A 20,507-nucleotide genomic window follows, 5' to 3' on the forward strand; every position below is an offset into this window, starting at 1 on the left:
GAGCAGTTGTTCCTTTCTCCTGATGGACCTTACTTTTCTCATCTGTTAAGTGGATAGGCTTGGACTAGTTCATCTCTAAGGCTCTTATCCATTCTAATATTGTATGTTAAGGACATAAGTAAGCCTTAAAACACTCTTTTGAAAGAACTGCAAAAGATGGAAGAAGAGAATGTAGCAGGTCCATGAAAAGACAGTTCCAAAATCATTCAAGGAAGTAGATTGTTATGGAACTACAAAAATGGTAGTAAAAACTTTGTTGAAAAATCAGGAGGGCCTCAATTACAAAGAATTTTAAAATAAATATTATGCTAGGCTGGGCACGGTAGCTCACAGCTGTAATCTCAGCACTTTTGGAGACCAAAGTGGGAAGATGGCTTGACCCTGGGAGTTCATGACCAACCTAGGCAACACAAGGAGATGCCATCTCTATGGAAAATTTTTAAAAAGGTAGCCTGTAATCTCAGCTACTCAGTAGGCTGAGGTGGGAGATCACTTGATCCTAGGAGGTTGAGGTACAGTGAGCCATGATTTCACCCCTACACTCCAGCCTGGACAACAGAGCAAGACCCTGTCACAAATAGAATAATAAAATAAAGAAAACGAAATAATAAGTATCATGCTGGAGGCCAAGATTGTTTTTCAGTATGCAATGGAAAGTCAGGCAAGATGTACAATCATGGGAAAAACATGAATATGATTACGTAAGATTGAATTATCAGTAGTAGATTAAAGTGGAGGAGAGAGAATAGGTGGGCAAATACTATGTGTTGCACACAGATGACAGAACAATGCAGTGGGACAGACGCTATCAAAAGTAGCAACAGATTCTGCCTACAACTATTCCAGAACTAAACACAAAAGGCTGAGAATGCGGAATTAATGACAGTATGTATGTGCACGTATGTTGTGTGTATATGTACATATGAATTTATACACATTTATAAACATTTACATATGTGTATAAATTATATGTAACAGAGTACTCAGAAGGAATCATTCTTCAGAGACAGAAATAACAAATACGAGACTGAGTACAGTGGCTCACATCTGTAATCCCACCTCTTACGGAGGCTGAGGCGCAGGGATCACTTGAGGCCAGGAGTTCCAGACCAGTCTGGCCAGGATGGTGAAACCCCATTTCTACTAAAAATACAAAAACTAGCTGGGCGTGGTGGCAGGAGCCTTTAGTCCCAGCTATTTGAGAAGCTGAGGTGTGGGAACTGCTCGAACCTGGGAGGCAGAGGTTGCAGTGAGCCGAGATCGTGCCACTATACTCCAGCCTAAGTGACATAGTGAGACTCTGTCTCGAAGAAAAGAAAAATAAAAGAAATAATAATTGTGAGTGATTTGTAGACTGCTGGATTTGGTGAAAAGTGGGAAGACTCGACAATGACCTAGCTTCCTAGGAGGCTAACTGGAAAGACAGGGAGACCACCAGCAGAAAATAAAAAGGAATGCTAGACAAGTTCAATGTACTCTGTGTGTGCGCATACACACACACACACACACACACACACACATACAAATAGTTTCAGAGAGTCAAAAAGATTGTGGTCTTGATGGAAAATTTATTTGGACTAAAGAAGGTTCCTTGAGAAAGATTTAGCAGGAAAATGGCTACCTGTCCATATATCTGATCCAGTTCCAGCTGCAGTCAAAAGAAAGCATTTTCCAACTATGCTTCCTTTACAAGTAATAAATGTTCATGATTTACATTGCTGGACACAGCATGAGGCAATCTTTCAGGTTTGCTGTTACTATGTGAAGCGAATGATGAAAAATGATTTGGAATGGCATGTTTATTTTAAAAAATGAATCAGAAGGATTTGATTGTCAACAGTGAAAAATCACAATGAAGATATATATTGGACCCAAAATTCATTGCATATTTTTTCTGAAGTTTACTATGTGAGATATTCCTATTTGCTAGTAGGGTTACTGTTTCAATTTTAAGCTAAAGTATATAAATACTGCAGGTTGTTATTTTTAAATTAAATAAATGCCATTGTTTGCTTGTAAAAGCAAAGTATTTTGGTGTCTCATTTTTGAAAGTAATCTTACATACAGATATTTACATATTTTATACATTTACCATTTTAATAAATATCTTCTACTTGCAATTATCACATAACACATTTAAATATAAGAAATATAAATTCTTGCTAGTAGTTTTGCTAGTAAGGTAGTTACTGTTAGAGCTTTAAGCCAAAGTAAATAAACACTACAGGGTGTTATTTTTAAATTAAAAAAATGTTGCCTGCTTATAAAAGAAAGGACTTTGGTGTGTCATTATCAAAAGTAATCTTACTTATAGATCTTTAACTATTTTACATATTTACTATTGTATTTTAATAACTTTCTACTATTTGCAATTATTTGTCATGTAACTTGTTTAAATTTAAGAAATATAAATTTTTATTTCTTACAGAAATTTTTATAGTTACAGTATACTTTTTAGATCAATCTATATTTTCTGCAGTTAATTTCATTCAAAATTGATACTGAGGTAGATAAAAATTTTATTTTTTTAGTTTAAGAATCTAGATATCTGTTAAATAATGGTATATTTGATTAAAGTAACATTTGGAAGAAAAGATTTAAATACTACATCCAAAAATGCTGAAAGGAAATTTCCTACTTAACTTTGGGGTTTTTCTTCTAGCATGTGTTTTTTTATGATGTAGTGGAGAAACCAGTCTCACCTGTTTTTGATTGTAGGTTTCTTCTTGGTTCTTCAGGGGCCTCAATTGGCTGATCAGCCAAGAAAACTCGGGCCTGGTCGACAGCATTCAGGACGGAATATTCTTTCTCTTTTAACTCCCGTCTCAGGGCCTTTCGAAAGAGAGGCAAAAGTTGAGTTTGTAACCTCATGTGTAACACCAAATAATGGGACATCTTCAACTATACCACTTCTGACCACACTTATCAAGAAAATGACTAATAGCAAGCATCTCAGCTAAGTTAAAAGCCAAAATGTAAATTTTAGAGATATGAATGAAGAAAAATAGGAACAAAGGCAAAAAGATAATTTCTATAAAACTTAAGTATACAAAAAAAGAAACAGTGTTAAAATATTCACCTAAAGGAAATTGTTACAGTGTATTTGAACTTACACAAAATGTACTTTTAGGCTTTTCACTGATGTCAGATTGATAAAATATAATAGCCTGTGTTAAGATACCTTTTTTCTTGTAAGACTACAAAAAAATTATCCAATAATACAGGGAAAGGTAATTTCACAAGTAGCAATGAGATCCTCAGAAGTGCTTTACAATTTTTAGAATACATTAAGGAAAAAAGATGAAGAGACAGTAACGAAGTACATATAGAAATCAAAACTAATCAAAGGGAGCACATAGAAAACAGTCTCCAATTATCTTAAAATATGTTCCATCTCTCATGCTGAGGCAATTACCATTTTTCCTTTGTGAGGTTTTTCTTACAAATCTATGATTCTCAGAATAGTTTCTCTTTAGCACTTTTGTTCTCTTAAGTGGAGCTAAACTTTCACCCCTACACCTATGAAAACAACAAAATTCCTTCAGCGACTACTGCAAGACAAATGAAGATTTTTCTCAGGTGCAATTTTAATGCTGTTGCCAAATCGAATTTGTTAATATTGTTATCCTCTTAAACATATAACCACCTACTGGCTCTAATATTTTGCTTTCAGTGTAGTTCTCTGGCAAACTATTATGAAAAGTCAGACTTTTATTTTCTAAAATACTGAACTTTCATTGTATTTTAGAATGAATAAAATCTTTCCTTTTGAAGACAACTAAATTTGTAGTGGTATTTGACATAGCTATGTTGGGATACTAGAGTATTTGCAGGCAAGGGTCTTTTTTTCCACAGTCGATAAAAGGTAAGAATGAAAAAATCTAGAAATACCAGAATAATCATCTTATGTAAAAATATGGATCTAAACAAACAAACAAAAAAACACCAGTAATGAAGTTGACAAAGATTAATGGGCTACATTTTCTATATCCAGAAAATCTCATGATAGCCTTAATGAAATCTAAAGATTCAAGGAGGATTTAGCAGTAAATCAAGAATAGAGTGATGATTAAATAAGGCCATGAAGCATGCACACGTCACCCGTCACTCTCCCCAAGTACTACTTAAGAAACCACTATTCATAATAATTTTCCTACACGCATATAGAGGAGATAAGTCATAACGTGGTAAGCGTACTGGAAAGAACACTTGGGCTAACCAAAGTGTAGCTTAACCCTCACAGGTGGGAGGAATGAGAACAGCTGACAAGAACTAGTGAGAGATGGAGTGACAAAAATGCTATTTGTTGTATGTTAGCATTGTAAGCATTATTTGCCTTTATTTAAAATATTTTTTGAGATGGAGTTTTGCTCTTGTTGCCCAGGCTGGAATGCAATGGCGGGATCTCAGCTCATTGCAATCTCCACCTCCCAGGTTCAAGTGATTCTCCAGCCTCAGCCTCCTGAGTAGCTGGGATTACAGGCATGTGCCACCGTGCCCTGCTAATTTTTTGTTTTTGTTTTTGTTTAGTAGAGATAGAGTTTCTCCATGTTAGCCAGGCTGGTCTTGAACTCCTGACCTCAGGTGATCTACCCACCTCGGCCTCCCAAAGTGCTGGGGTTACAAGTGTGAACCACTGCTTTGACTTTTAAACTATACAATTATCACTTTGATAAAAAAGTTTAAAATAAAAGGACAGAGTAAACCAAAAAATCCGCAGTTAAGATATAGTGATGTAACACAGGATATAGGATAAAATAAAACTTTCTCTAAAATGCATAGGTGCATTTATATGTCCTTCCTAGATTTCGTAAAACCAAAGACTGACAGTGAAGTAAGCACAAATCAACTGAATTCGAACAGCAATTATCACTGATGAGCATTAAATGACTATGTTGGTGGGCGTAGGGGTAGGGCGGGCGGGTGACAAACCTTCCATCATCTGCTATTTAACAAATGCAGCTTGTGAAGAAGTTACAGGATGTGACATTCCAGGAAATTAAAAAAAAAAAAAAAGTATATACATCTGGCATTTACAGTGCCTAATATATAAAAATAAAAAGAGATGCAAGAGAATGGGAAAAATATATTTTTAATCCAAAAAAACACATGTATACATCTTGAACCAGTTCTTTTAACTTAGATTAATATGTTGTTAGAGCAAGATGCTCTAGAGGAATAAAAATATCTCTAGCATTTACTTCCAAAATCACCTAAAAATATATAATAATGATACGAAAAGTCATTTTACTTAAAAAAATAGCAGTGAAAAACAGGTAACAGAGCAGAATCTTTTTTTTTTTTTTTTAATTTTAGTGGTTAAGAGTATATCCCAAACCAAAATCTAATCAGTAAATGTGGGAGCAGTAAAGATTCTTTTTTTTTTTTTTTTTTTTTTTTGGTGGGGGGAATGGAGTCTTACTATGCTGCCCAGGCTGGAGTGCAGTGACGTGATCTTGGCTCACTGCAACCTCCACCTCCCAGGTTCAAGCAATTCACCTGCCTCAGCCTCCCAAGTAGCTGGGATTACAGGTGCCCGCCCCTGTGCCCAGCTAATTTTTGTATTTTTAGTAGAGATGGGGTTTTACCATGTTGGTCATGGTTGGCCAGGCCAGTCTCGAATTCTTAACCTCGAGTGATCCACCTGCCTCGGCCTCCCAAGTGCTGGGATTACAGGTGTGAGCCACCACGCCCAACCAGGAGCAGTAATAATTCTTAAAATGCTGTGCAAGGGCTGTGCTAGATTTCTTCTTGAGGAAGGGGAAGTCCCAGGAATGCACAGAATTAATGCAAGCTGCTGAAGGGAAGGTGCAGACCTTTGAACACCTCTTCATTCTGGTTTATCAAACAGGAGGAAGAATTCATACATGGTATTTAGAATTTAGCACAAAAGATCAACCAGAAAACACCAACAGGCAATAATGTGGAAAAAAATTAAAAACTGAAAGAAGATGGGACATAAAGGCATATGACTCAGAGAAGGAAGAGCAGATGCAGAACTGGCCCTCTGGAAATATAAAACTATCATGGAGCATATATTTTACAGGTGAATCCAGAGCTTACGGTGGAGAAAGAAGACCGTAAGATCCATGCAACTTACGTGTACAGTAATTACTGATGAGGAATTCTAAACTATTAATAGTCCACAAAATGTGCATTGTGTAAGAGTATAGGGAGGGAAGAGGGCAAAGAAGAGATCTGTCTTGGAACTTTTTTAAAATTTCAAACATTGAAATGGAAATATGTATATATTTGTCTATATAAAGGACACTTTGGAAAACCAACTTATCAACTTCCTTCATGGATGCAATTTTATTAGTTTATCATGCAGGCTCTCACAATAAAGTCATCTCTGTGGCTGGCTGTTTGCTCTTCCTGGAAAGCTCTTTCCCTAGATGTAGCCATATCACAGATCCCCTCATCCTTTTTAAGGCTGTCTAGAAGGTGAAGCCCACCCACCGACCTTACTGAATGCAGCATTCCACCTTTCCCATCCCCTACGTTTCCCGTTCTCATTACTCTGCTTAACTATCTTTGTACTTCCTAGACCTGTCCACCTTCTACTATGCAAGGTAGATGACATTCTGCATTTCTTGTTTAGTCTCTCTCTCAGATAGAATAGAAGCTCCACTAGACCAGGGACTTTTTCTGCTTTTGTTCAGCATGGTAAACAAAGTGCCCAGATTAACGCCATGTCTGGGACCTGGCAGAACCTGGGGTGGGGGGGGATCTGTAACGCTTCCTGGGGGAGGTGGTGCCTACACTGAGTCCTGCAGAGAGAGAAAGGTACTCCCAGCAAAGGAACTAAACCAGGCGTCCCCAAACTATGGCCTGGCCCATGGGCCGCATGCGGCCCCCTGAGGCCATTTATCCGGCCCCCCACCACACTTCAGGAAGGGGCACCCCTTTCATTGGTTGTCAGTGAGAGGAGCACAGTATGTGGCCGCCCTCCAACGTTCTGAGGGACAGTGAACTGGCCCCCTGTGTAAAAAGTTTGGGGACGCCTGGACTAAACACTAGCAGAGAATGCATGAGGGTCACAGCGTGTGCTCTCAGGGAACCACAAACACTTCAGTACTCAGACAGTGGTAGCAGCTGAAGCTGACGGTGTGGGCAGAGGTCAGGCCACAGACAAAGGCAATGCCTCTTAAGCACAGAGACTCACTCACTCAATAATGGGTCATGGGAAGCCACTGACAAGTTGGGGAGTACTGTCAGATTTTTATTTTTATTTTTCATAAAATATCATTGTCAGGTCTCCTGGATTCATTAAAAGCGAGTCTGAATCTTAGAAAGACTCTATTTTCCTTTTTAACCACATTAAATTCCAGTGGTTCAGAAAAGAAAAGAAAAGAAATGACATCCTTGCTGAGCAGTGTGCTGCCTGGAGAATGCCTGGTGAACTCCTTTGATATGCCAACATAGCGAAGTACAGGAGGCAAGCCTGTGCAGGTAGGACCCAGGCCAAATAAGTACAAATTTGGGGCTCTAGCCCTAATGCCAACACCCCACCCAAATATCCTCAAAGCGGCACACATATAATAATTTCCATTCATATCCTAGTTTGTAAATTTAATTTTGTTATTCAATTTGTCCTATTTCAATTATGTTTAATTGTATGTCAGAAATAGATTTAACTTTCAACAGCACTACACACATAATCATTTCTCCCTTTACCTCTCTCAATTAGACATAAAAGAAAAGCTGCATTTCCCAACCACCTGGTGAACATTAATGATAAGATCATTAGACTCCAATGAGCTGTTTTGTACACAGGGCTACAAAGTGGCATTTGGCTTTAAGTTCTAACACCACGTGACTGATATATGGGCCACCTTAAATGTCTATAGCATAATCTAATTGGAATTCTTCTGTTTTAATGAGTTGGTATTTTCATTCAAAACAGTTCTGTTCCATATAATAACAACTATTGGTGAGGATGTGAAGAAACAGGAAGCTTGATGCTTGCTGGTGGAATGGTAAAATTGCAGCCTGTATTAGTCCATTCTCGTGCTGCTAATAAAAACATACCTGAGACTGAGTAATCTACAAAGGAAGGAGGTTTAATGGACTCACAGTTCCACAAGGCTGGGGAGGCCCCACAATCATGGCAGAAGATGAAGGAGAGCATGGTGGGAGGCAAGAGATCATGTGCTGGGGAACTCCCCTTTATAAAACCATCAGCTCTCAGGAGACTTATTCACTCTCAGGAGAACAGCACAGGAAAAACCCGCCCCCAAGATTCAGTTACTTCCCACTAGGTCCCTCCCATGACATGCAGGAATTATTACAATTCAAGGTGAGATCTGGGGGGCAGGGACACAGAGCCAAACTATATCACAGCCACTCCAGAAATCAGCTGGGCATGTCCTCAAAATGTTAAACACAGAGTTGCCACATGACCCAGCAATTCTTCATATAGAGATACACTGAAGAAAAAGGAAAATATATGTCCATGTAAACATTTGTACATGAAAGTTTACAGTAACCTTATCCATAATAGCCAAAAGATGGACACGACCCAAATATCCATCAACTGGTGAATGGATAAACAAAATGTGGCATATCCATAATATGATGGCATCTTGTTCAGTAACAAAAACAAATGAAATCCTGATGTATGCTATAACACGGAAGAATTTTAAAAACATGCTCAGTGAAAGAAGCTAGACATGAAAGCCCATAGTGTAAGATTCCATTGTCATGCAATGTCCCAAACAGGCAAGTCTATAGAGGCAGAAAGAGAGGACCAGTTACTTAGGGCTGGGGAACCTGGGGAGAAGGGGAAGGGACAGGAGTGACAGCTTACGGGTATAGGAGTTCTTTCTGGAATATAAAAAAGTTATAAATCTAGACAGCAATGATGGTGCACAATTCTGTGAAAATACTAAAAGCCCCTGAATTGTACACTTTAAATAGGTAAATTTTATGACACAGAAATACTATCTCAAGATTATTGAAATAAAACAATAATTCTGTTCTTTATCCAAAACAAGTCTCTAGATAATTTTGTTTGTTTGTTTGTTTGTGATGGAGTCTCCCTCTGTTGCCCAAGCTAAAGTGTAGTGGCACGATACTGGCTCACTACAACCTCTGCCTCCCGGGCTCAAGCGATTCTCCTGCCTCGGCCTCCTGAGTAACTGTGATTACTTGCATGCACCACCATGACCAGCTATTTGTATTTTTTATTTTAGTAGAGACAGGGTTTCACCATGTTGCCCAGGGTGGTTTCAAACTCCTGAGCTCAGGCAATCTTCTCGCCTTGGCCTCCCAAAATGCTGGGGTTACAGAGGGTAGTCTTTATCCCCAATGCATCTGCAAAGTAAGAGCTCATTCCTTATGTTCAGTATGTGCAATAAAAAGGTGGCTGCTTCCACCTCAGTGTTTCTAGAGCACTTCCTAGTCCTCTCACACAGCTTGTGCTGTGTTCATGTGCATATAGTTTGACCATGCATCTGTCCCCACCATTGAATTGTGAGTTCTTTCATGGTAAGGTTCAGGTTTTAATCATTTCAGATCCTTTACAGTACCTGGCTAGACATATATAGAAAGCACTCAATAAATGCTTGGGCATAATAAATGGAGGAAGAAATGCTTTCAGAATTAAATACTAATTATTTAATATTACAAAATATGGCAGAGTGAGATATAACAAATCACCCAAATCTGTTCATCTTAAATTGAAATAATTATGGATTCCCGTTAGTTCTACGTGTTTTAATTATCTACTTTGCAAATTACTGGTAATAATTTTTTGATGTAAAACTAAGTCTATACTATTAATAAGCATTTCAGTCTGCTGTTGGTTTTTATTTTAGTAATAGCAAATATCCTTCTAGATTTTTTGATGTAAAACTAAGTCTATACTATTAATAAGCATTTCAGTCTGCTGTTGGTTTTTATTTTAGTAATAGCAAATATCCTTCTAGATAAATAAGGAACTGATCTCACTGTCACAGACGGTATGGATTCACTCTGTCTTCCTCATTTTGTCACATCTTAACCCCTGAAGTAATTCTTTAGGACATGGTTTCAAAATTACTGCCAGTCATTAGAATTGAAGGCTGTATCCATTATCACTATGGTGTATCAAACCTACATAAAACTTATAACTTAAAACAATGACAATTACTTTTCATGATTCCGTGAGTTGGCAATTTAACATGTTCTTTGGCTGGTTCCACCTGGGATTACTGGTGAGGCTACAGACATCCTGTAGCTTGGATAAGGAGGGTGGGACAAAATGGCCTCACACACATGTCTGGATATCATCATCGCCTACTGTCTAGGGTACCTCAGTTTCCCTCTATGTGGTCTCTAATTGCTCTCCAATATGGTGCCTGCTCGTCACATACAGTATTTAGTATTTGAAATAAGACGAGTACAACTGAGGAACTGAATTTTAAATTTCATCTAATTGTGATTTAAATACAAATGCTTACAGGTGTCTAAGGGTTCCTATGTTAGACAGCAAAGCTCTGGAGTTTGCATATCACTGTGTCACATTCTATTGTTTGAAGCATGTCATGAGGCCAGAGCAGATTCAAGAGAATGAAAAGCTGCACATTATCTTTCGATGACAAGAGCAAAACTTTCCCTCTGCATAGGAGTGTGGACACAGGGAGGCGTGATTCATTATTATAAAAATCTACCACACAGGGTAAGTGGGAGAGAGGTGACTGGGTTGAAGATGAGGGTTGGTAATATTTTGTGGAAGTAGTCAGGGAAGGCATCTGAAAGATAGTGATATTTTTAAAAAGACTGGAAGGAAGTGAGGGAGCCAACCACGAGAATATCTGTCAAAAGAGTAATCTAGGCAGAGAAAGTGGAAAGTTCAAAGGCTCTAAGGCAAATGCAGGCCTAGTAGCGATTGGTGCTATCAGAGCTGAGTGAGTGAAGCATGAGGGTTTTTCCTTCTGTAAAAATGTTTCCTATCACGGAACTTAGGGAAAGAGTCCTTGTGTTTGATGGGAGAGGTACCTAGCAACCACATACTTTTCTATGCAGCAGACATCTGGCTCCTTGCTGACTCGAGGCTTGGCCATTAAACTGCAAGTGCTCTTATGTGACAACCTGTCACAAAGCTTATACATTTTGCATTCTCCAGGTTGAGCAACCCAAATCTGAAAACCCCATCTCTGAAATGTTCCAAAATCTGAAACTGGAGTGCTGAAATGATTCCACACCTGATACTCTTGCTTTCTGATGGTTCAAGTGTATACAAACTTTAGTGCATGAAATTATGTAAGTATTGTATAAAGTGACCTTCAGGCTCTGTGTATAAGGTATATCTGAAACAAATGAATTTCATGTTTACACTTGGGTCTCATTCACGAGATATCTCATTATGGATACAAAATATTCCAAGATCCCAAAAACTCTTAATTCTGAAACACTCCTGATCCCAAGCATTTTACACAAAGGATACTCAGCCTGTAGTAGATATGTGAAAAGATCTTCAATTCCCCTCCCAGGCAAACTGTATAAAGCGAAGTTCTGGTCTCCAAGCACTAGACCAGCATCAGTTGGAACACATGGGAAGATTTCAAAATCATTTCAAAAAGGAAAACTGAGGCTGGCTGTGGCAGCTCATACCTGTAATCCCAGAACTTTGGAAGGCCAAGGCAGGAGGACTGCTTTAGGCCAGAAATTTGACACTAGCCTGAGCAACAGAACTAGATCCCATCTCAATAACAGCAACAAAATTAGCCAAGCATGGTGGCATGCATGTATAGTCTCAGCTACTCGGGAAGCTGAGGCAGGACTGCTTGGTTCCAGGAGTTTGAGTCTAAAGTGAACTGCATTCCAGCCTGGGCAACAGAGCAAGACCCTGTCTCAAAACAACAACAACAACAACAACAAAAGAATACAAAAATTGTGTTTTATAAGTCACAATGCTCTGAGATATTTAATAGAAGGGGATATAATCCCAAATACCTCAAGAGTCAAAAACAACAACTGGAGAGCACAATGATTATCTCATGTCCAAAAGAAAACACTCAAATATTCTCCCATCCTTTGGTGGCACTAAAGTGTGTAATGTAATTTCCAACAAAGATTTCCACCAAAATAAAAATTCTGAAGTACAAATATATACAATATATAAAATATATGCTAGACATAAGAAAAGACAACAATCAGCTATGAACCCAATTTTTAAGAAACTTAATGGTCTAAAGGGGAAGAGAGAAAAATGCTAGCTCAGAATGTGGTTAAGTGCCACAAATCCACAAATCTTTGAAAGCGGTACAGATGGGGTACCAATGAGCCTCATATGTATGAACACACAGAAGAGGAAGAGAGGTCAACCGTCTCAAATACATGTGAACTGTGTGTTGAAAAAAAAAAATTGTAACTAGCTTAAAGGTAATAAGGTGGAAAGCAATTCAAGAAAACAAATAGAATACACACATTTAAGGTAATGTGGTCTCTCATGGTTTTTCCCATTGTGTACTTTCCACATACTTATTTAAACTAAATGAAGACCTGAAATGGCAGATTAATGAAAACCTGATTGTAAATATCAGAATGTAGCTACTAAAAGTCACAACGCTTCTATTCTCAGCAGAATTTCTAAGAACCCAAACTCACTTTATGGAAGACAGCCTTCCTCCTGTCCCACCTCTCTGACTCCTTCAAACTCAGGGTGCTCTTTGGATGCTACTGGTGTGCCTCTGAGCACGAGGCAGCTGAATAAATTGCTGCTTATTCAACTTTAAATGTCTATAGAGAGATTCCCAATTATCCTCCTTTAATGGTCTGGGAACATTTCTCCCCACCTGCTATAACTTAGTGGGAAGGACAAGAGATTAAGGGATAAAGAAGTGATTGGGGTGGCTTAGGGCAGAAATACTCAGAAGTTAACCCACTGCTCTTTATTTTCGTCATGAGAATGGCCTCAGCTCACCATAATGGCTGGGTTGCTGACATCACTGACAGGGGCAGGATCCTGCAAGTCTCTTAAGAAAACAGGGTCTAAGAGAAATGGAGGGAAGAGGGGAATCCCTACTAACCCTTCTGTCCTAAACTAGCCCTTGTTCATATGGACTGAGCTAAGAACAAACAAAATGCAAATATGTGGGTGTGTACTTAATCCTGGGGTCACCCCCCTTCTTTAAATAGCAACTCTTTCCGACCCTTTCTTCAATCTAAAGCCATCATCAAAATTGTCCATATATGAAGCATCACAGTTCGCTAATACGCACTTTTCTTAAAATTTTCTAGATCATAAAATTTAAATGATGATAAATCAGATCCTGCCTTCTGTTTAAAACCCTCCCATGGCTTCCTGTTGCACTTAGAATAAATTCTAAACTTCCTACCAAGGTCGGGACCCTCCCTGCTCTCTGATCTCATCTCCTAATACGCCTTAATTTCTAGCTTCAAAGTCCTTATTTCTGTCCCTAGAACATGCCGAGCTATTTCCTCCTCAGGGCCTTTGCAGTGCAGAAGGCTTTTGCTTCAGATTTTCAGTAGCTGTGTTCCTTCTCATTAGATTTCAGCACTCAGTACATCCTTTGGATTAATGAATGAAGAAATGAGTAAACTGCCAAGAAAGAAATGTGGAACCCCAGGAGGCCATTGTTAGAAGGGGATCAAGGAAGGAAAACTCCTGAAAAATGGGAGCATCTCATACAAGGCAGGTCTGTGGAAGATAGCAGCGCAGATCAACTCCACAGCAGGAGAGGGAAGTTGTCATCCCCTTCCAGCCCACAAAGACAGACGTTATTAGCTCAAGACAACATTTGTGTTGTTTTGCTTTCTTAACAATCTCATTGACTCTCACTGGTGAAAGTCAAAGAAATCCAAAGGGGTCACCCATTTTGACCCTTTAGGGACCTGGCTCCAATGCCACCTGCGCACCAGCATGAGCCGCAGCGCCCCCTCATGGTGATCCAGCATTCACCACACTCGTTCACCATGGCCTCTTTGCAATTGCTTTATTTGAAAGAGACAGGGTCTCACTCTATAGCCCAGGCTGGTACACCATCATAGCCCACTGCAGCCTTGAACTCCTGGGCTCAAGCTATCCTTCTGCCTCAGCCTCTTAAGTAGCTAAACTATAGTTGCATTCCAACACACCAAGCTAATTAAAAAATTTTTTTTGTTGTTTTTTTTTTTGTAGGGACAGGGTCTTGCTCTGTTGACCAGGCTAGTCTTGAATTCCTGGCCTCAAGTGATCCCCCTGCCTCCTCCTCCCAAAGCACTGGGACTACAGGTGTGAGCATCACATCTAGCCCATTACTATTAAAATGATACTAATCTAAAATTCTACCATCTTTCTCAGCTCTCTTCTCAGACTGAATTTCTTTCCAATGCCTCTGTTCACTGTTACTTGTAAAGGAAGATTCTAGCCATTTTACCTAGAGCTTTGGTTGACCAATGCAGAACAAAGCCCTCCGTTTGCAGAAACATTCAGAAGTAGATGACTTAACTCTCCTAAGAGATAAATTATTTATCAAGAAAATGAAATTATTTGATTCTCCAAGATGAAGCCAAAATGTTTCATAAGCAGAAAACTGTTATAAAACTCTTACATCATTAGATTCTTAGAAAGCCAAGAAATAAATGTAGTGTTTTTTTGTAAACCAATTTGTTCTAGCATAAAACATCAAAACAATGCTCTAAGGAGGTATAAATGGTCAGCTAGATGACTTCACACACTAATTTGAGATAAATATAAATTTCTTCAATCAATGTGTTTAACAAACCATGGACAGGTTTTCTCTTATCCTTCTAGGCATAACTAAACCAAACATCCAACCAGTTCTCCTCTTTCTTCTCTTTGGGAAAGAACCTTGATTCAGGTGTCTGATATTCCAAAATTGCTTTCTACATTTCTATACATCCATGAAGTACTAGTATTTTAATGCTAACAATACAAGGATCACAAATAACAGAACAAAAATGAGAAATCGCAGGCCAGGGTATGGTAAAGCTTCACTTTCACACATTGCTGGAGGCAAAAAAATTGGTTTGATCATTTGGGAAAGTAGGCTGGCAATATATCAAGAATCATTACTCTGGTCATATTGTGTGAAACAAGAATTTCACCTTTGGGAATATATCCTAAGAAAATGATCCAAAAAAGCTATAAACACAAGAGTTTTCATTAGAACATTATTTATGATTTCTAAAAAATTGAAAGAAACTTAATTCTCCAACACCTGGAATATATTTAGGTTCCAGGATATGGCCACACTAGAGACCATTATGTAACCTTGAAAACTTATTGTGATCATGACCACATAGCAACGTGAAGAAATAGGCATGACAGGTGTCTAAGTGAAAAAGATGAGATAAAAACTCTGCATCCAAGTAAAAGTATGCAAAAGGTGAATATGCAGAAAGAAAAAATGCAAAATGAAAAGGGTTGTTATGGTGATAAAACTATGGCCCATGTTTTTATTCTTTGTTTTATAAACTCTGTAATATGTCATTATTTTCATAATTAAAAATTTTGCTTTTAAAAAAGGAATGTCCACTAGAATTGAGCTCATTTGGCATTGAATAAATTAATACTTTCAAAGAACAGCATTACTAAGAATTACAAATGTGCATTAGAAGCCTGATCTTTACATCTGTAATGATCATAAAACTTTCCCTTTATATTTCCGTTCAATGACCTAAGGCTAGATTGATTTATAAAACATAATGCCTGACAACATAGTCACTGAATGAGGGACTCCATATAGGTATACATATTTTAAATGGAGTCTCGCTCTGTTACCCAGGCTGGAGTGCAGTAGCACAATCTTGACTCACTGCAAGTTCTGCCTCCTGGGTTCAAGTGATTCTCCTGCCTCAGCCTCCTGAGTAGCTAGGATTACAAGCATGCACCACTATACCCTGCCAATTTTTGTATTTTTAGTAGAGACGGGGTTTCACCATGTTGGTCAGGCTGGTCTCGAACTTCTGACATCATAATCTACCTACCTTGGCCTCCCAAAGTGCTGGGATTACAGGCATGTGCCACCGCACCTGGCCGAGAGAGACTCCATATGTTTAAGCTACTCACTGCATTTAAGAATCTCACCTCCACTCTCTTTCAAAGGTATCAAATGTCTACACCAGGCGTCCCCAAACTACAGCCCGCAGGCTGCATGTGGCCCCCTGAGGCCATTTATCCGGCCCCCCGCCGCACTTCAGGAAGGGGCACCTCTTTCATTGGTGGTCAGTGAGAGGAGCACAGTATGTGGCGGCCCTCCAATGGTTTGAGGGACAGTGAACTGGCCCCCTGTGCAAAAAGTTTGGGGATGCCTGGTCTACACCACTGAGAAGCACAAACACTGGAAGAATCTGGCAATATCGAGCACATACAGCTAAATAAAAATAAGCTATATGTTAAAAGCTATCTCAACAATTAAAGGGATGCCAATTTATTTTCCCTTATATAAAAATCTTTCCCATTCTTGAGTTGAACAATTCAGGCAGTATTAAGGCCAAGAAAAGATAACCTCTGAACAGAAGACAATCTCAAGGCATAAAGTACCATTGTATTATTTAATTTGCTTACATTTCAAATATGTCATGTAACTGAAATGATTTCTCACTCTTGAGAAAAGATGATTGCTGACATTTCTATGTCAGCTATTATCTTTATTAAAGATTTGGCTATTTAAAGTAGGAATATTTTCAAAATGTAATATTCCTTAGAACACGAATGAATAAAAAAGAATTATTGTGAGATAAAGAGACAAAAGGAACATTCACACCAAAGGACATGCTCCTTTGGGTACAGTTCTTTCAGTCAACGTTCAACTTTTATCAAGCACCCAGAGTACTCAGCATAAACAAAAAGACATAGAAAATAAATCGTTACATTAGACTCTGATAAATGCTATAGAAAAAGAAAGAAGTAGAAGAGGGTGGGAGAGAAAAAGGAGTGCTCAGAGGGAGCTGAAATTTCAGTGAAGAAGTCTGAGTAAAGAAGGGGCATTCTCAGCACAGCAGACAGCCTGGCACTGTGACTGAAAGCTCAGCAAGGGACCGGTGTGACCGAAGAAGTCAGTGTGTAAGAGAAAAAACAGCAAGAGAGGAAATGAGCAAGGTGGGAGGAGCGAGTAGGTCAGATCAGGTAGGGCCTTGCAGACCACTCCGAGAACTGTGGCTTTCCCTCTGAATAAGTCAGGAAGCTCCTACAGAGTTTAATTTATTTTAATAGGAACATTCAGGTTGCCAGGCTGAGAATTCCATAGACAGAGAAGTGTGAGAGGTGGTAGATTCACATTCTGTATTTTGAACAGAGAACCAACAGGATTTCCTAACAGACTGAAAATGGGAGAAAGACAGGACTGAATGTGATTATTATTTGTTCTCTAAGCAACTGAAATAGGAGTGCTACCAATTGAGATGTGGTACGCTGGGTAGAATATGTTACAGGAGCCAATGCAGCAAGTCAGTTTGGTCATATTAAGTGTGAGGTGTTTATTACACACTCAAGTAGAGATGACACGTAAACGGATATATATTTTGGAGGTGCTTGGTATATAGATGGCATTTTTAAACCCAAGAAGGAGTGAATATACAGAGGGTGACATGGCCTGACACCTGGCACCTCCCAATTTTAGGAGACAAGGGAGATAAGGAAGAAACAGGAAGGGAAACTGTGAAACAGCTGCCAGTGAGGTAAGAAAAGCATCAGGAGAGTGCAGTGTTCTGGAAGTCACGTAGAGCACAAGGAACCATTAATAAGTCAGTAGGAAAGGTGAGGTATTGGAATCAACCACTATTCAAAGCTCAGCCAACACGAACAAGATACAGCAAGGTACAACAAGGGGCATGTAACTCAGAGTGGGGCTCAGGATGGCTTCCTTACCTAAGGAGATGGAAAGATGCTTGAAGCAAGTTTTAAGAGGCATTCAACATTTTACATGTGTCAGAACATATACGTTAATGTTCTTCACAATGCAAGCAGGTCTGGCTACGCGATTAGGGATCTCAGTGTGACAGGGCCCCTTGTCCAAATACTACTAAGAATCTCAAGATGGCAGCAGAATAACATTAAGCCAAGTGCAGAAACCTAAGAGCAGAGTCCTGTGTGTGACTGCATGGGACACCCAAGAAGCTGGCCCTAAATGCAAGGCAGCTGGACTATAACACATAGAGGCATTGCAGCTACAGCAGGCTTCTTCAGCTTTTGGTTTCAAAAAAGCAGTTAACTACTAACTGGAGAATATAAGCCGAAAAAATAAATGATTTAAACACGAGACAAATCTGCTAGAATGTAATTTACTTGTTGCCCAATTTGCTTTCAAAGCTAAATCAGCATGTATGGATCTGAAGTCATGACAGAATGACAGCAAAGAAGGGCAGAGCACTCATTAAGTTTGATAGCACTAATAAAACTACATGAAAAAAGAGAAAGAAAACAGGCTTACTTTCCATTGGTATGCAGACAAAATAAAAAACAAAATCTCCTGCCTAGTGCTTTTAAAAGTTTCGGTTAACATCCCTCAATGAACAGTTAATATACAAAATACATTTGGGTTTCACCCCACTAAGAACAAAAATAATGCCTGAATCAGAATACAAAATATCAATGCTAAAAATAAGACAAATTCTTTTGCTTCTCTTAGTAATAAAATAGTATCCTTCCCTGTACTTTTTTTTTTTTTTTTTTTTTTTTTTTTCTGAGACGGAGTTTCTTTCTTGTTGCCCAAGTGGGAGTGCAATGGCGCAATCTTGGCTCACTGCAACCTCTGCCTCCCAGGTCCAAGTGATTCCCCTTCCTCAGCCTCCCGAGGAACTGGGATTACAGGTATACCCCACCATGACTGGCTAATTTTTTTTTTCTATTTTTTTAGTAGAGATGGGATTTCACCACGTTGGTAAGGCTGGTCTTCAACTCCTGACCTCAGGTGATTCATCCACCTTGGCCTCTCAAAGTGCTGGGATTACAGGAATGAGCCGCTCCTGGCACCCTGTAGTCTTTAAAATACATGCACACATAAATTTATGCCTTCATCCAGCTAATACATGCAATATAGGTTGAGTATCTCTAACCCAAAATCTTAAATACACCCAAATCCAAACATTTCTGAGTGTCAACATGGTATGCAAAGGAAATGCTCATAGGATTTTTTGGGATTTCAGATTTTCTGATTAGGGATACTTATCTGGTAGTATAAAGCAAATACTTCAAAATATGAAAAAATCTGAAATCCAAATACTTTTGGTCCCAAATATTTCAGCTAAGGGATCCTTAATCAGTACCTTTTCTAATGTGACACTGTATTAGGCACTGAACTTGTATTTTCTTCTTTCAGCCTGATTCTAAGTATCATCACAAAAGGAGATAAGCAGCACCCCTTGCTCTACTGCGGACTCCACACCATGCCATGGCTAATTTGGAGAATTTTCTCCCTAAGGCATTTTGATAACACTCTTAAGTGACTTCTTACTTATTCCAAGGGTCTTTCATCTTGCTCTGTGGAGTCTTTCCCAATCTTCCCAAACACAAATAATCGTGATTTGGGTCTCCTTGGCTGTGTGTCCATGCCTGTATTACAGCACTTTTGATATCCACTGTAGTTACTTGTTTTCAAGCCTGTATCACTGCTAGAGTGAAGTGAGCTCCGTAACAGCAAAAACAGTCTTACAAACTCATGCGTGCTTGACACCTGGCAAAGTATGCGGCAAACATCAGGTACAGGACAGAAGTTTCAACCTGAGTGAATATGTGAACTGCTAGATACAGCAGTCTGTTGGCTAAATATGCGCAGAGGCAGTAAAAGAATTGTTTTGTGAAAGGATTTGTTGGTTTTACAGATCTCTGTTTCTTACCTGCATTTGTTGTCCACTCTTAATTTTACCACCAGAGAGTGACCCCTATTCGTCTGTCTCACCTCTCCCTCTAAACATGGATATTCTATGGCCCTTTGGGGTAAGGTTGCAGTATTACATATTATGATTAGGAGACAAGGCCAGATTCAGACAACTCAATGGGGTGTGGCAGGTAGATGCAGGCTCACGGAGAAAACTGCTGCTTCAGGCCTGCACACAAGTAACAGCTTCACTAACAGGCCTTAGGGGGCTGTGCATTTAATAAGGAGGAAATCAACATAGATTGGCAAAGGTTGGAGGGGAACTTGGAAATTATTATTATTATTATTTAGACGGAGTCTTGCTCTGTTGCCAGGCTGGAGCGCAGTGGCGCAGTCTCGGCTCACTGCAACCTCCACCTCCTGGGTTCAAGCGATTCTTCTGCCTCAGCCTCCCAAGTAGCTGGGACCAGAGGCGTGTGCCACCATGCCTGGCTAATTTTTGTATTTTTAGTAGAGACGGGGTTTCACCATATTATTATTATTATTTTCATTTTTATTTTTTTTGAGAAAGAGTCTCACTCCGTCACCAGGCACCAGGCTGGAGTGCAGTGGTGCGACCTTGGCTCACTGCAACCTCTGCCTCCCAGGTTCAAGCAACTCTCCTTCCTCAGCCTCCTGAGTAGCTGAAACTACAGGTGCACACCACTACGCCCAGTTAATTTTTTTGTATTTTTAGTAGAG

The 20,507-nt window shown here is 39.2% G+C and overlaps 1 protein-coding gene across 15 annotated transcripts in view; it reads right to left on the bottom strand.

The window, feature by feature from the left end:
* Positions 1–20,507, bottom strand: part of UTRN (utrophin) — a 589,012-nt gene that overhangs the window by 120,232 nt on the left and 448,273 nt on the right. For all 15 annotated transcript variants that reach the window (XM_074397323.1, XM_074397322.1, XM_074397326.1 and 12 more), the window contains one exon: positions 2,703–2,832. In XM_074397323.1, the coding sequence (XP_074253424.1) occupies positions 2,703–2,832 (130 nt within the window). The remainder of the gene's footprint in view (positions 1–2,702; positions 2,833–20,507) is intronic.

Source organism: Saimiri boliviensis, chromosome 4, assembly GCF_048565385.1.
Source record: "Saimiri boliviensis isolate mSaiBol1 chromosome 4, mSaiBol1.pri, whole genome shotgun sequence".
NCBI lineage: Eukaryota > Metazoa > Chordata > Mammalia > Primates > Cebidae > Saimiri > Saimiri boliviensis.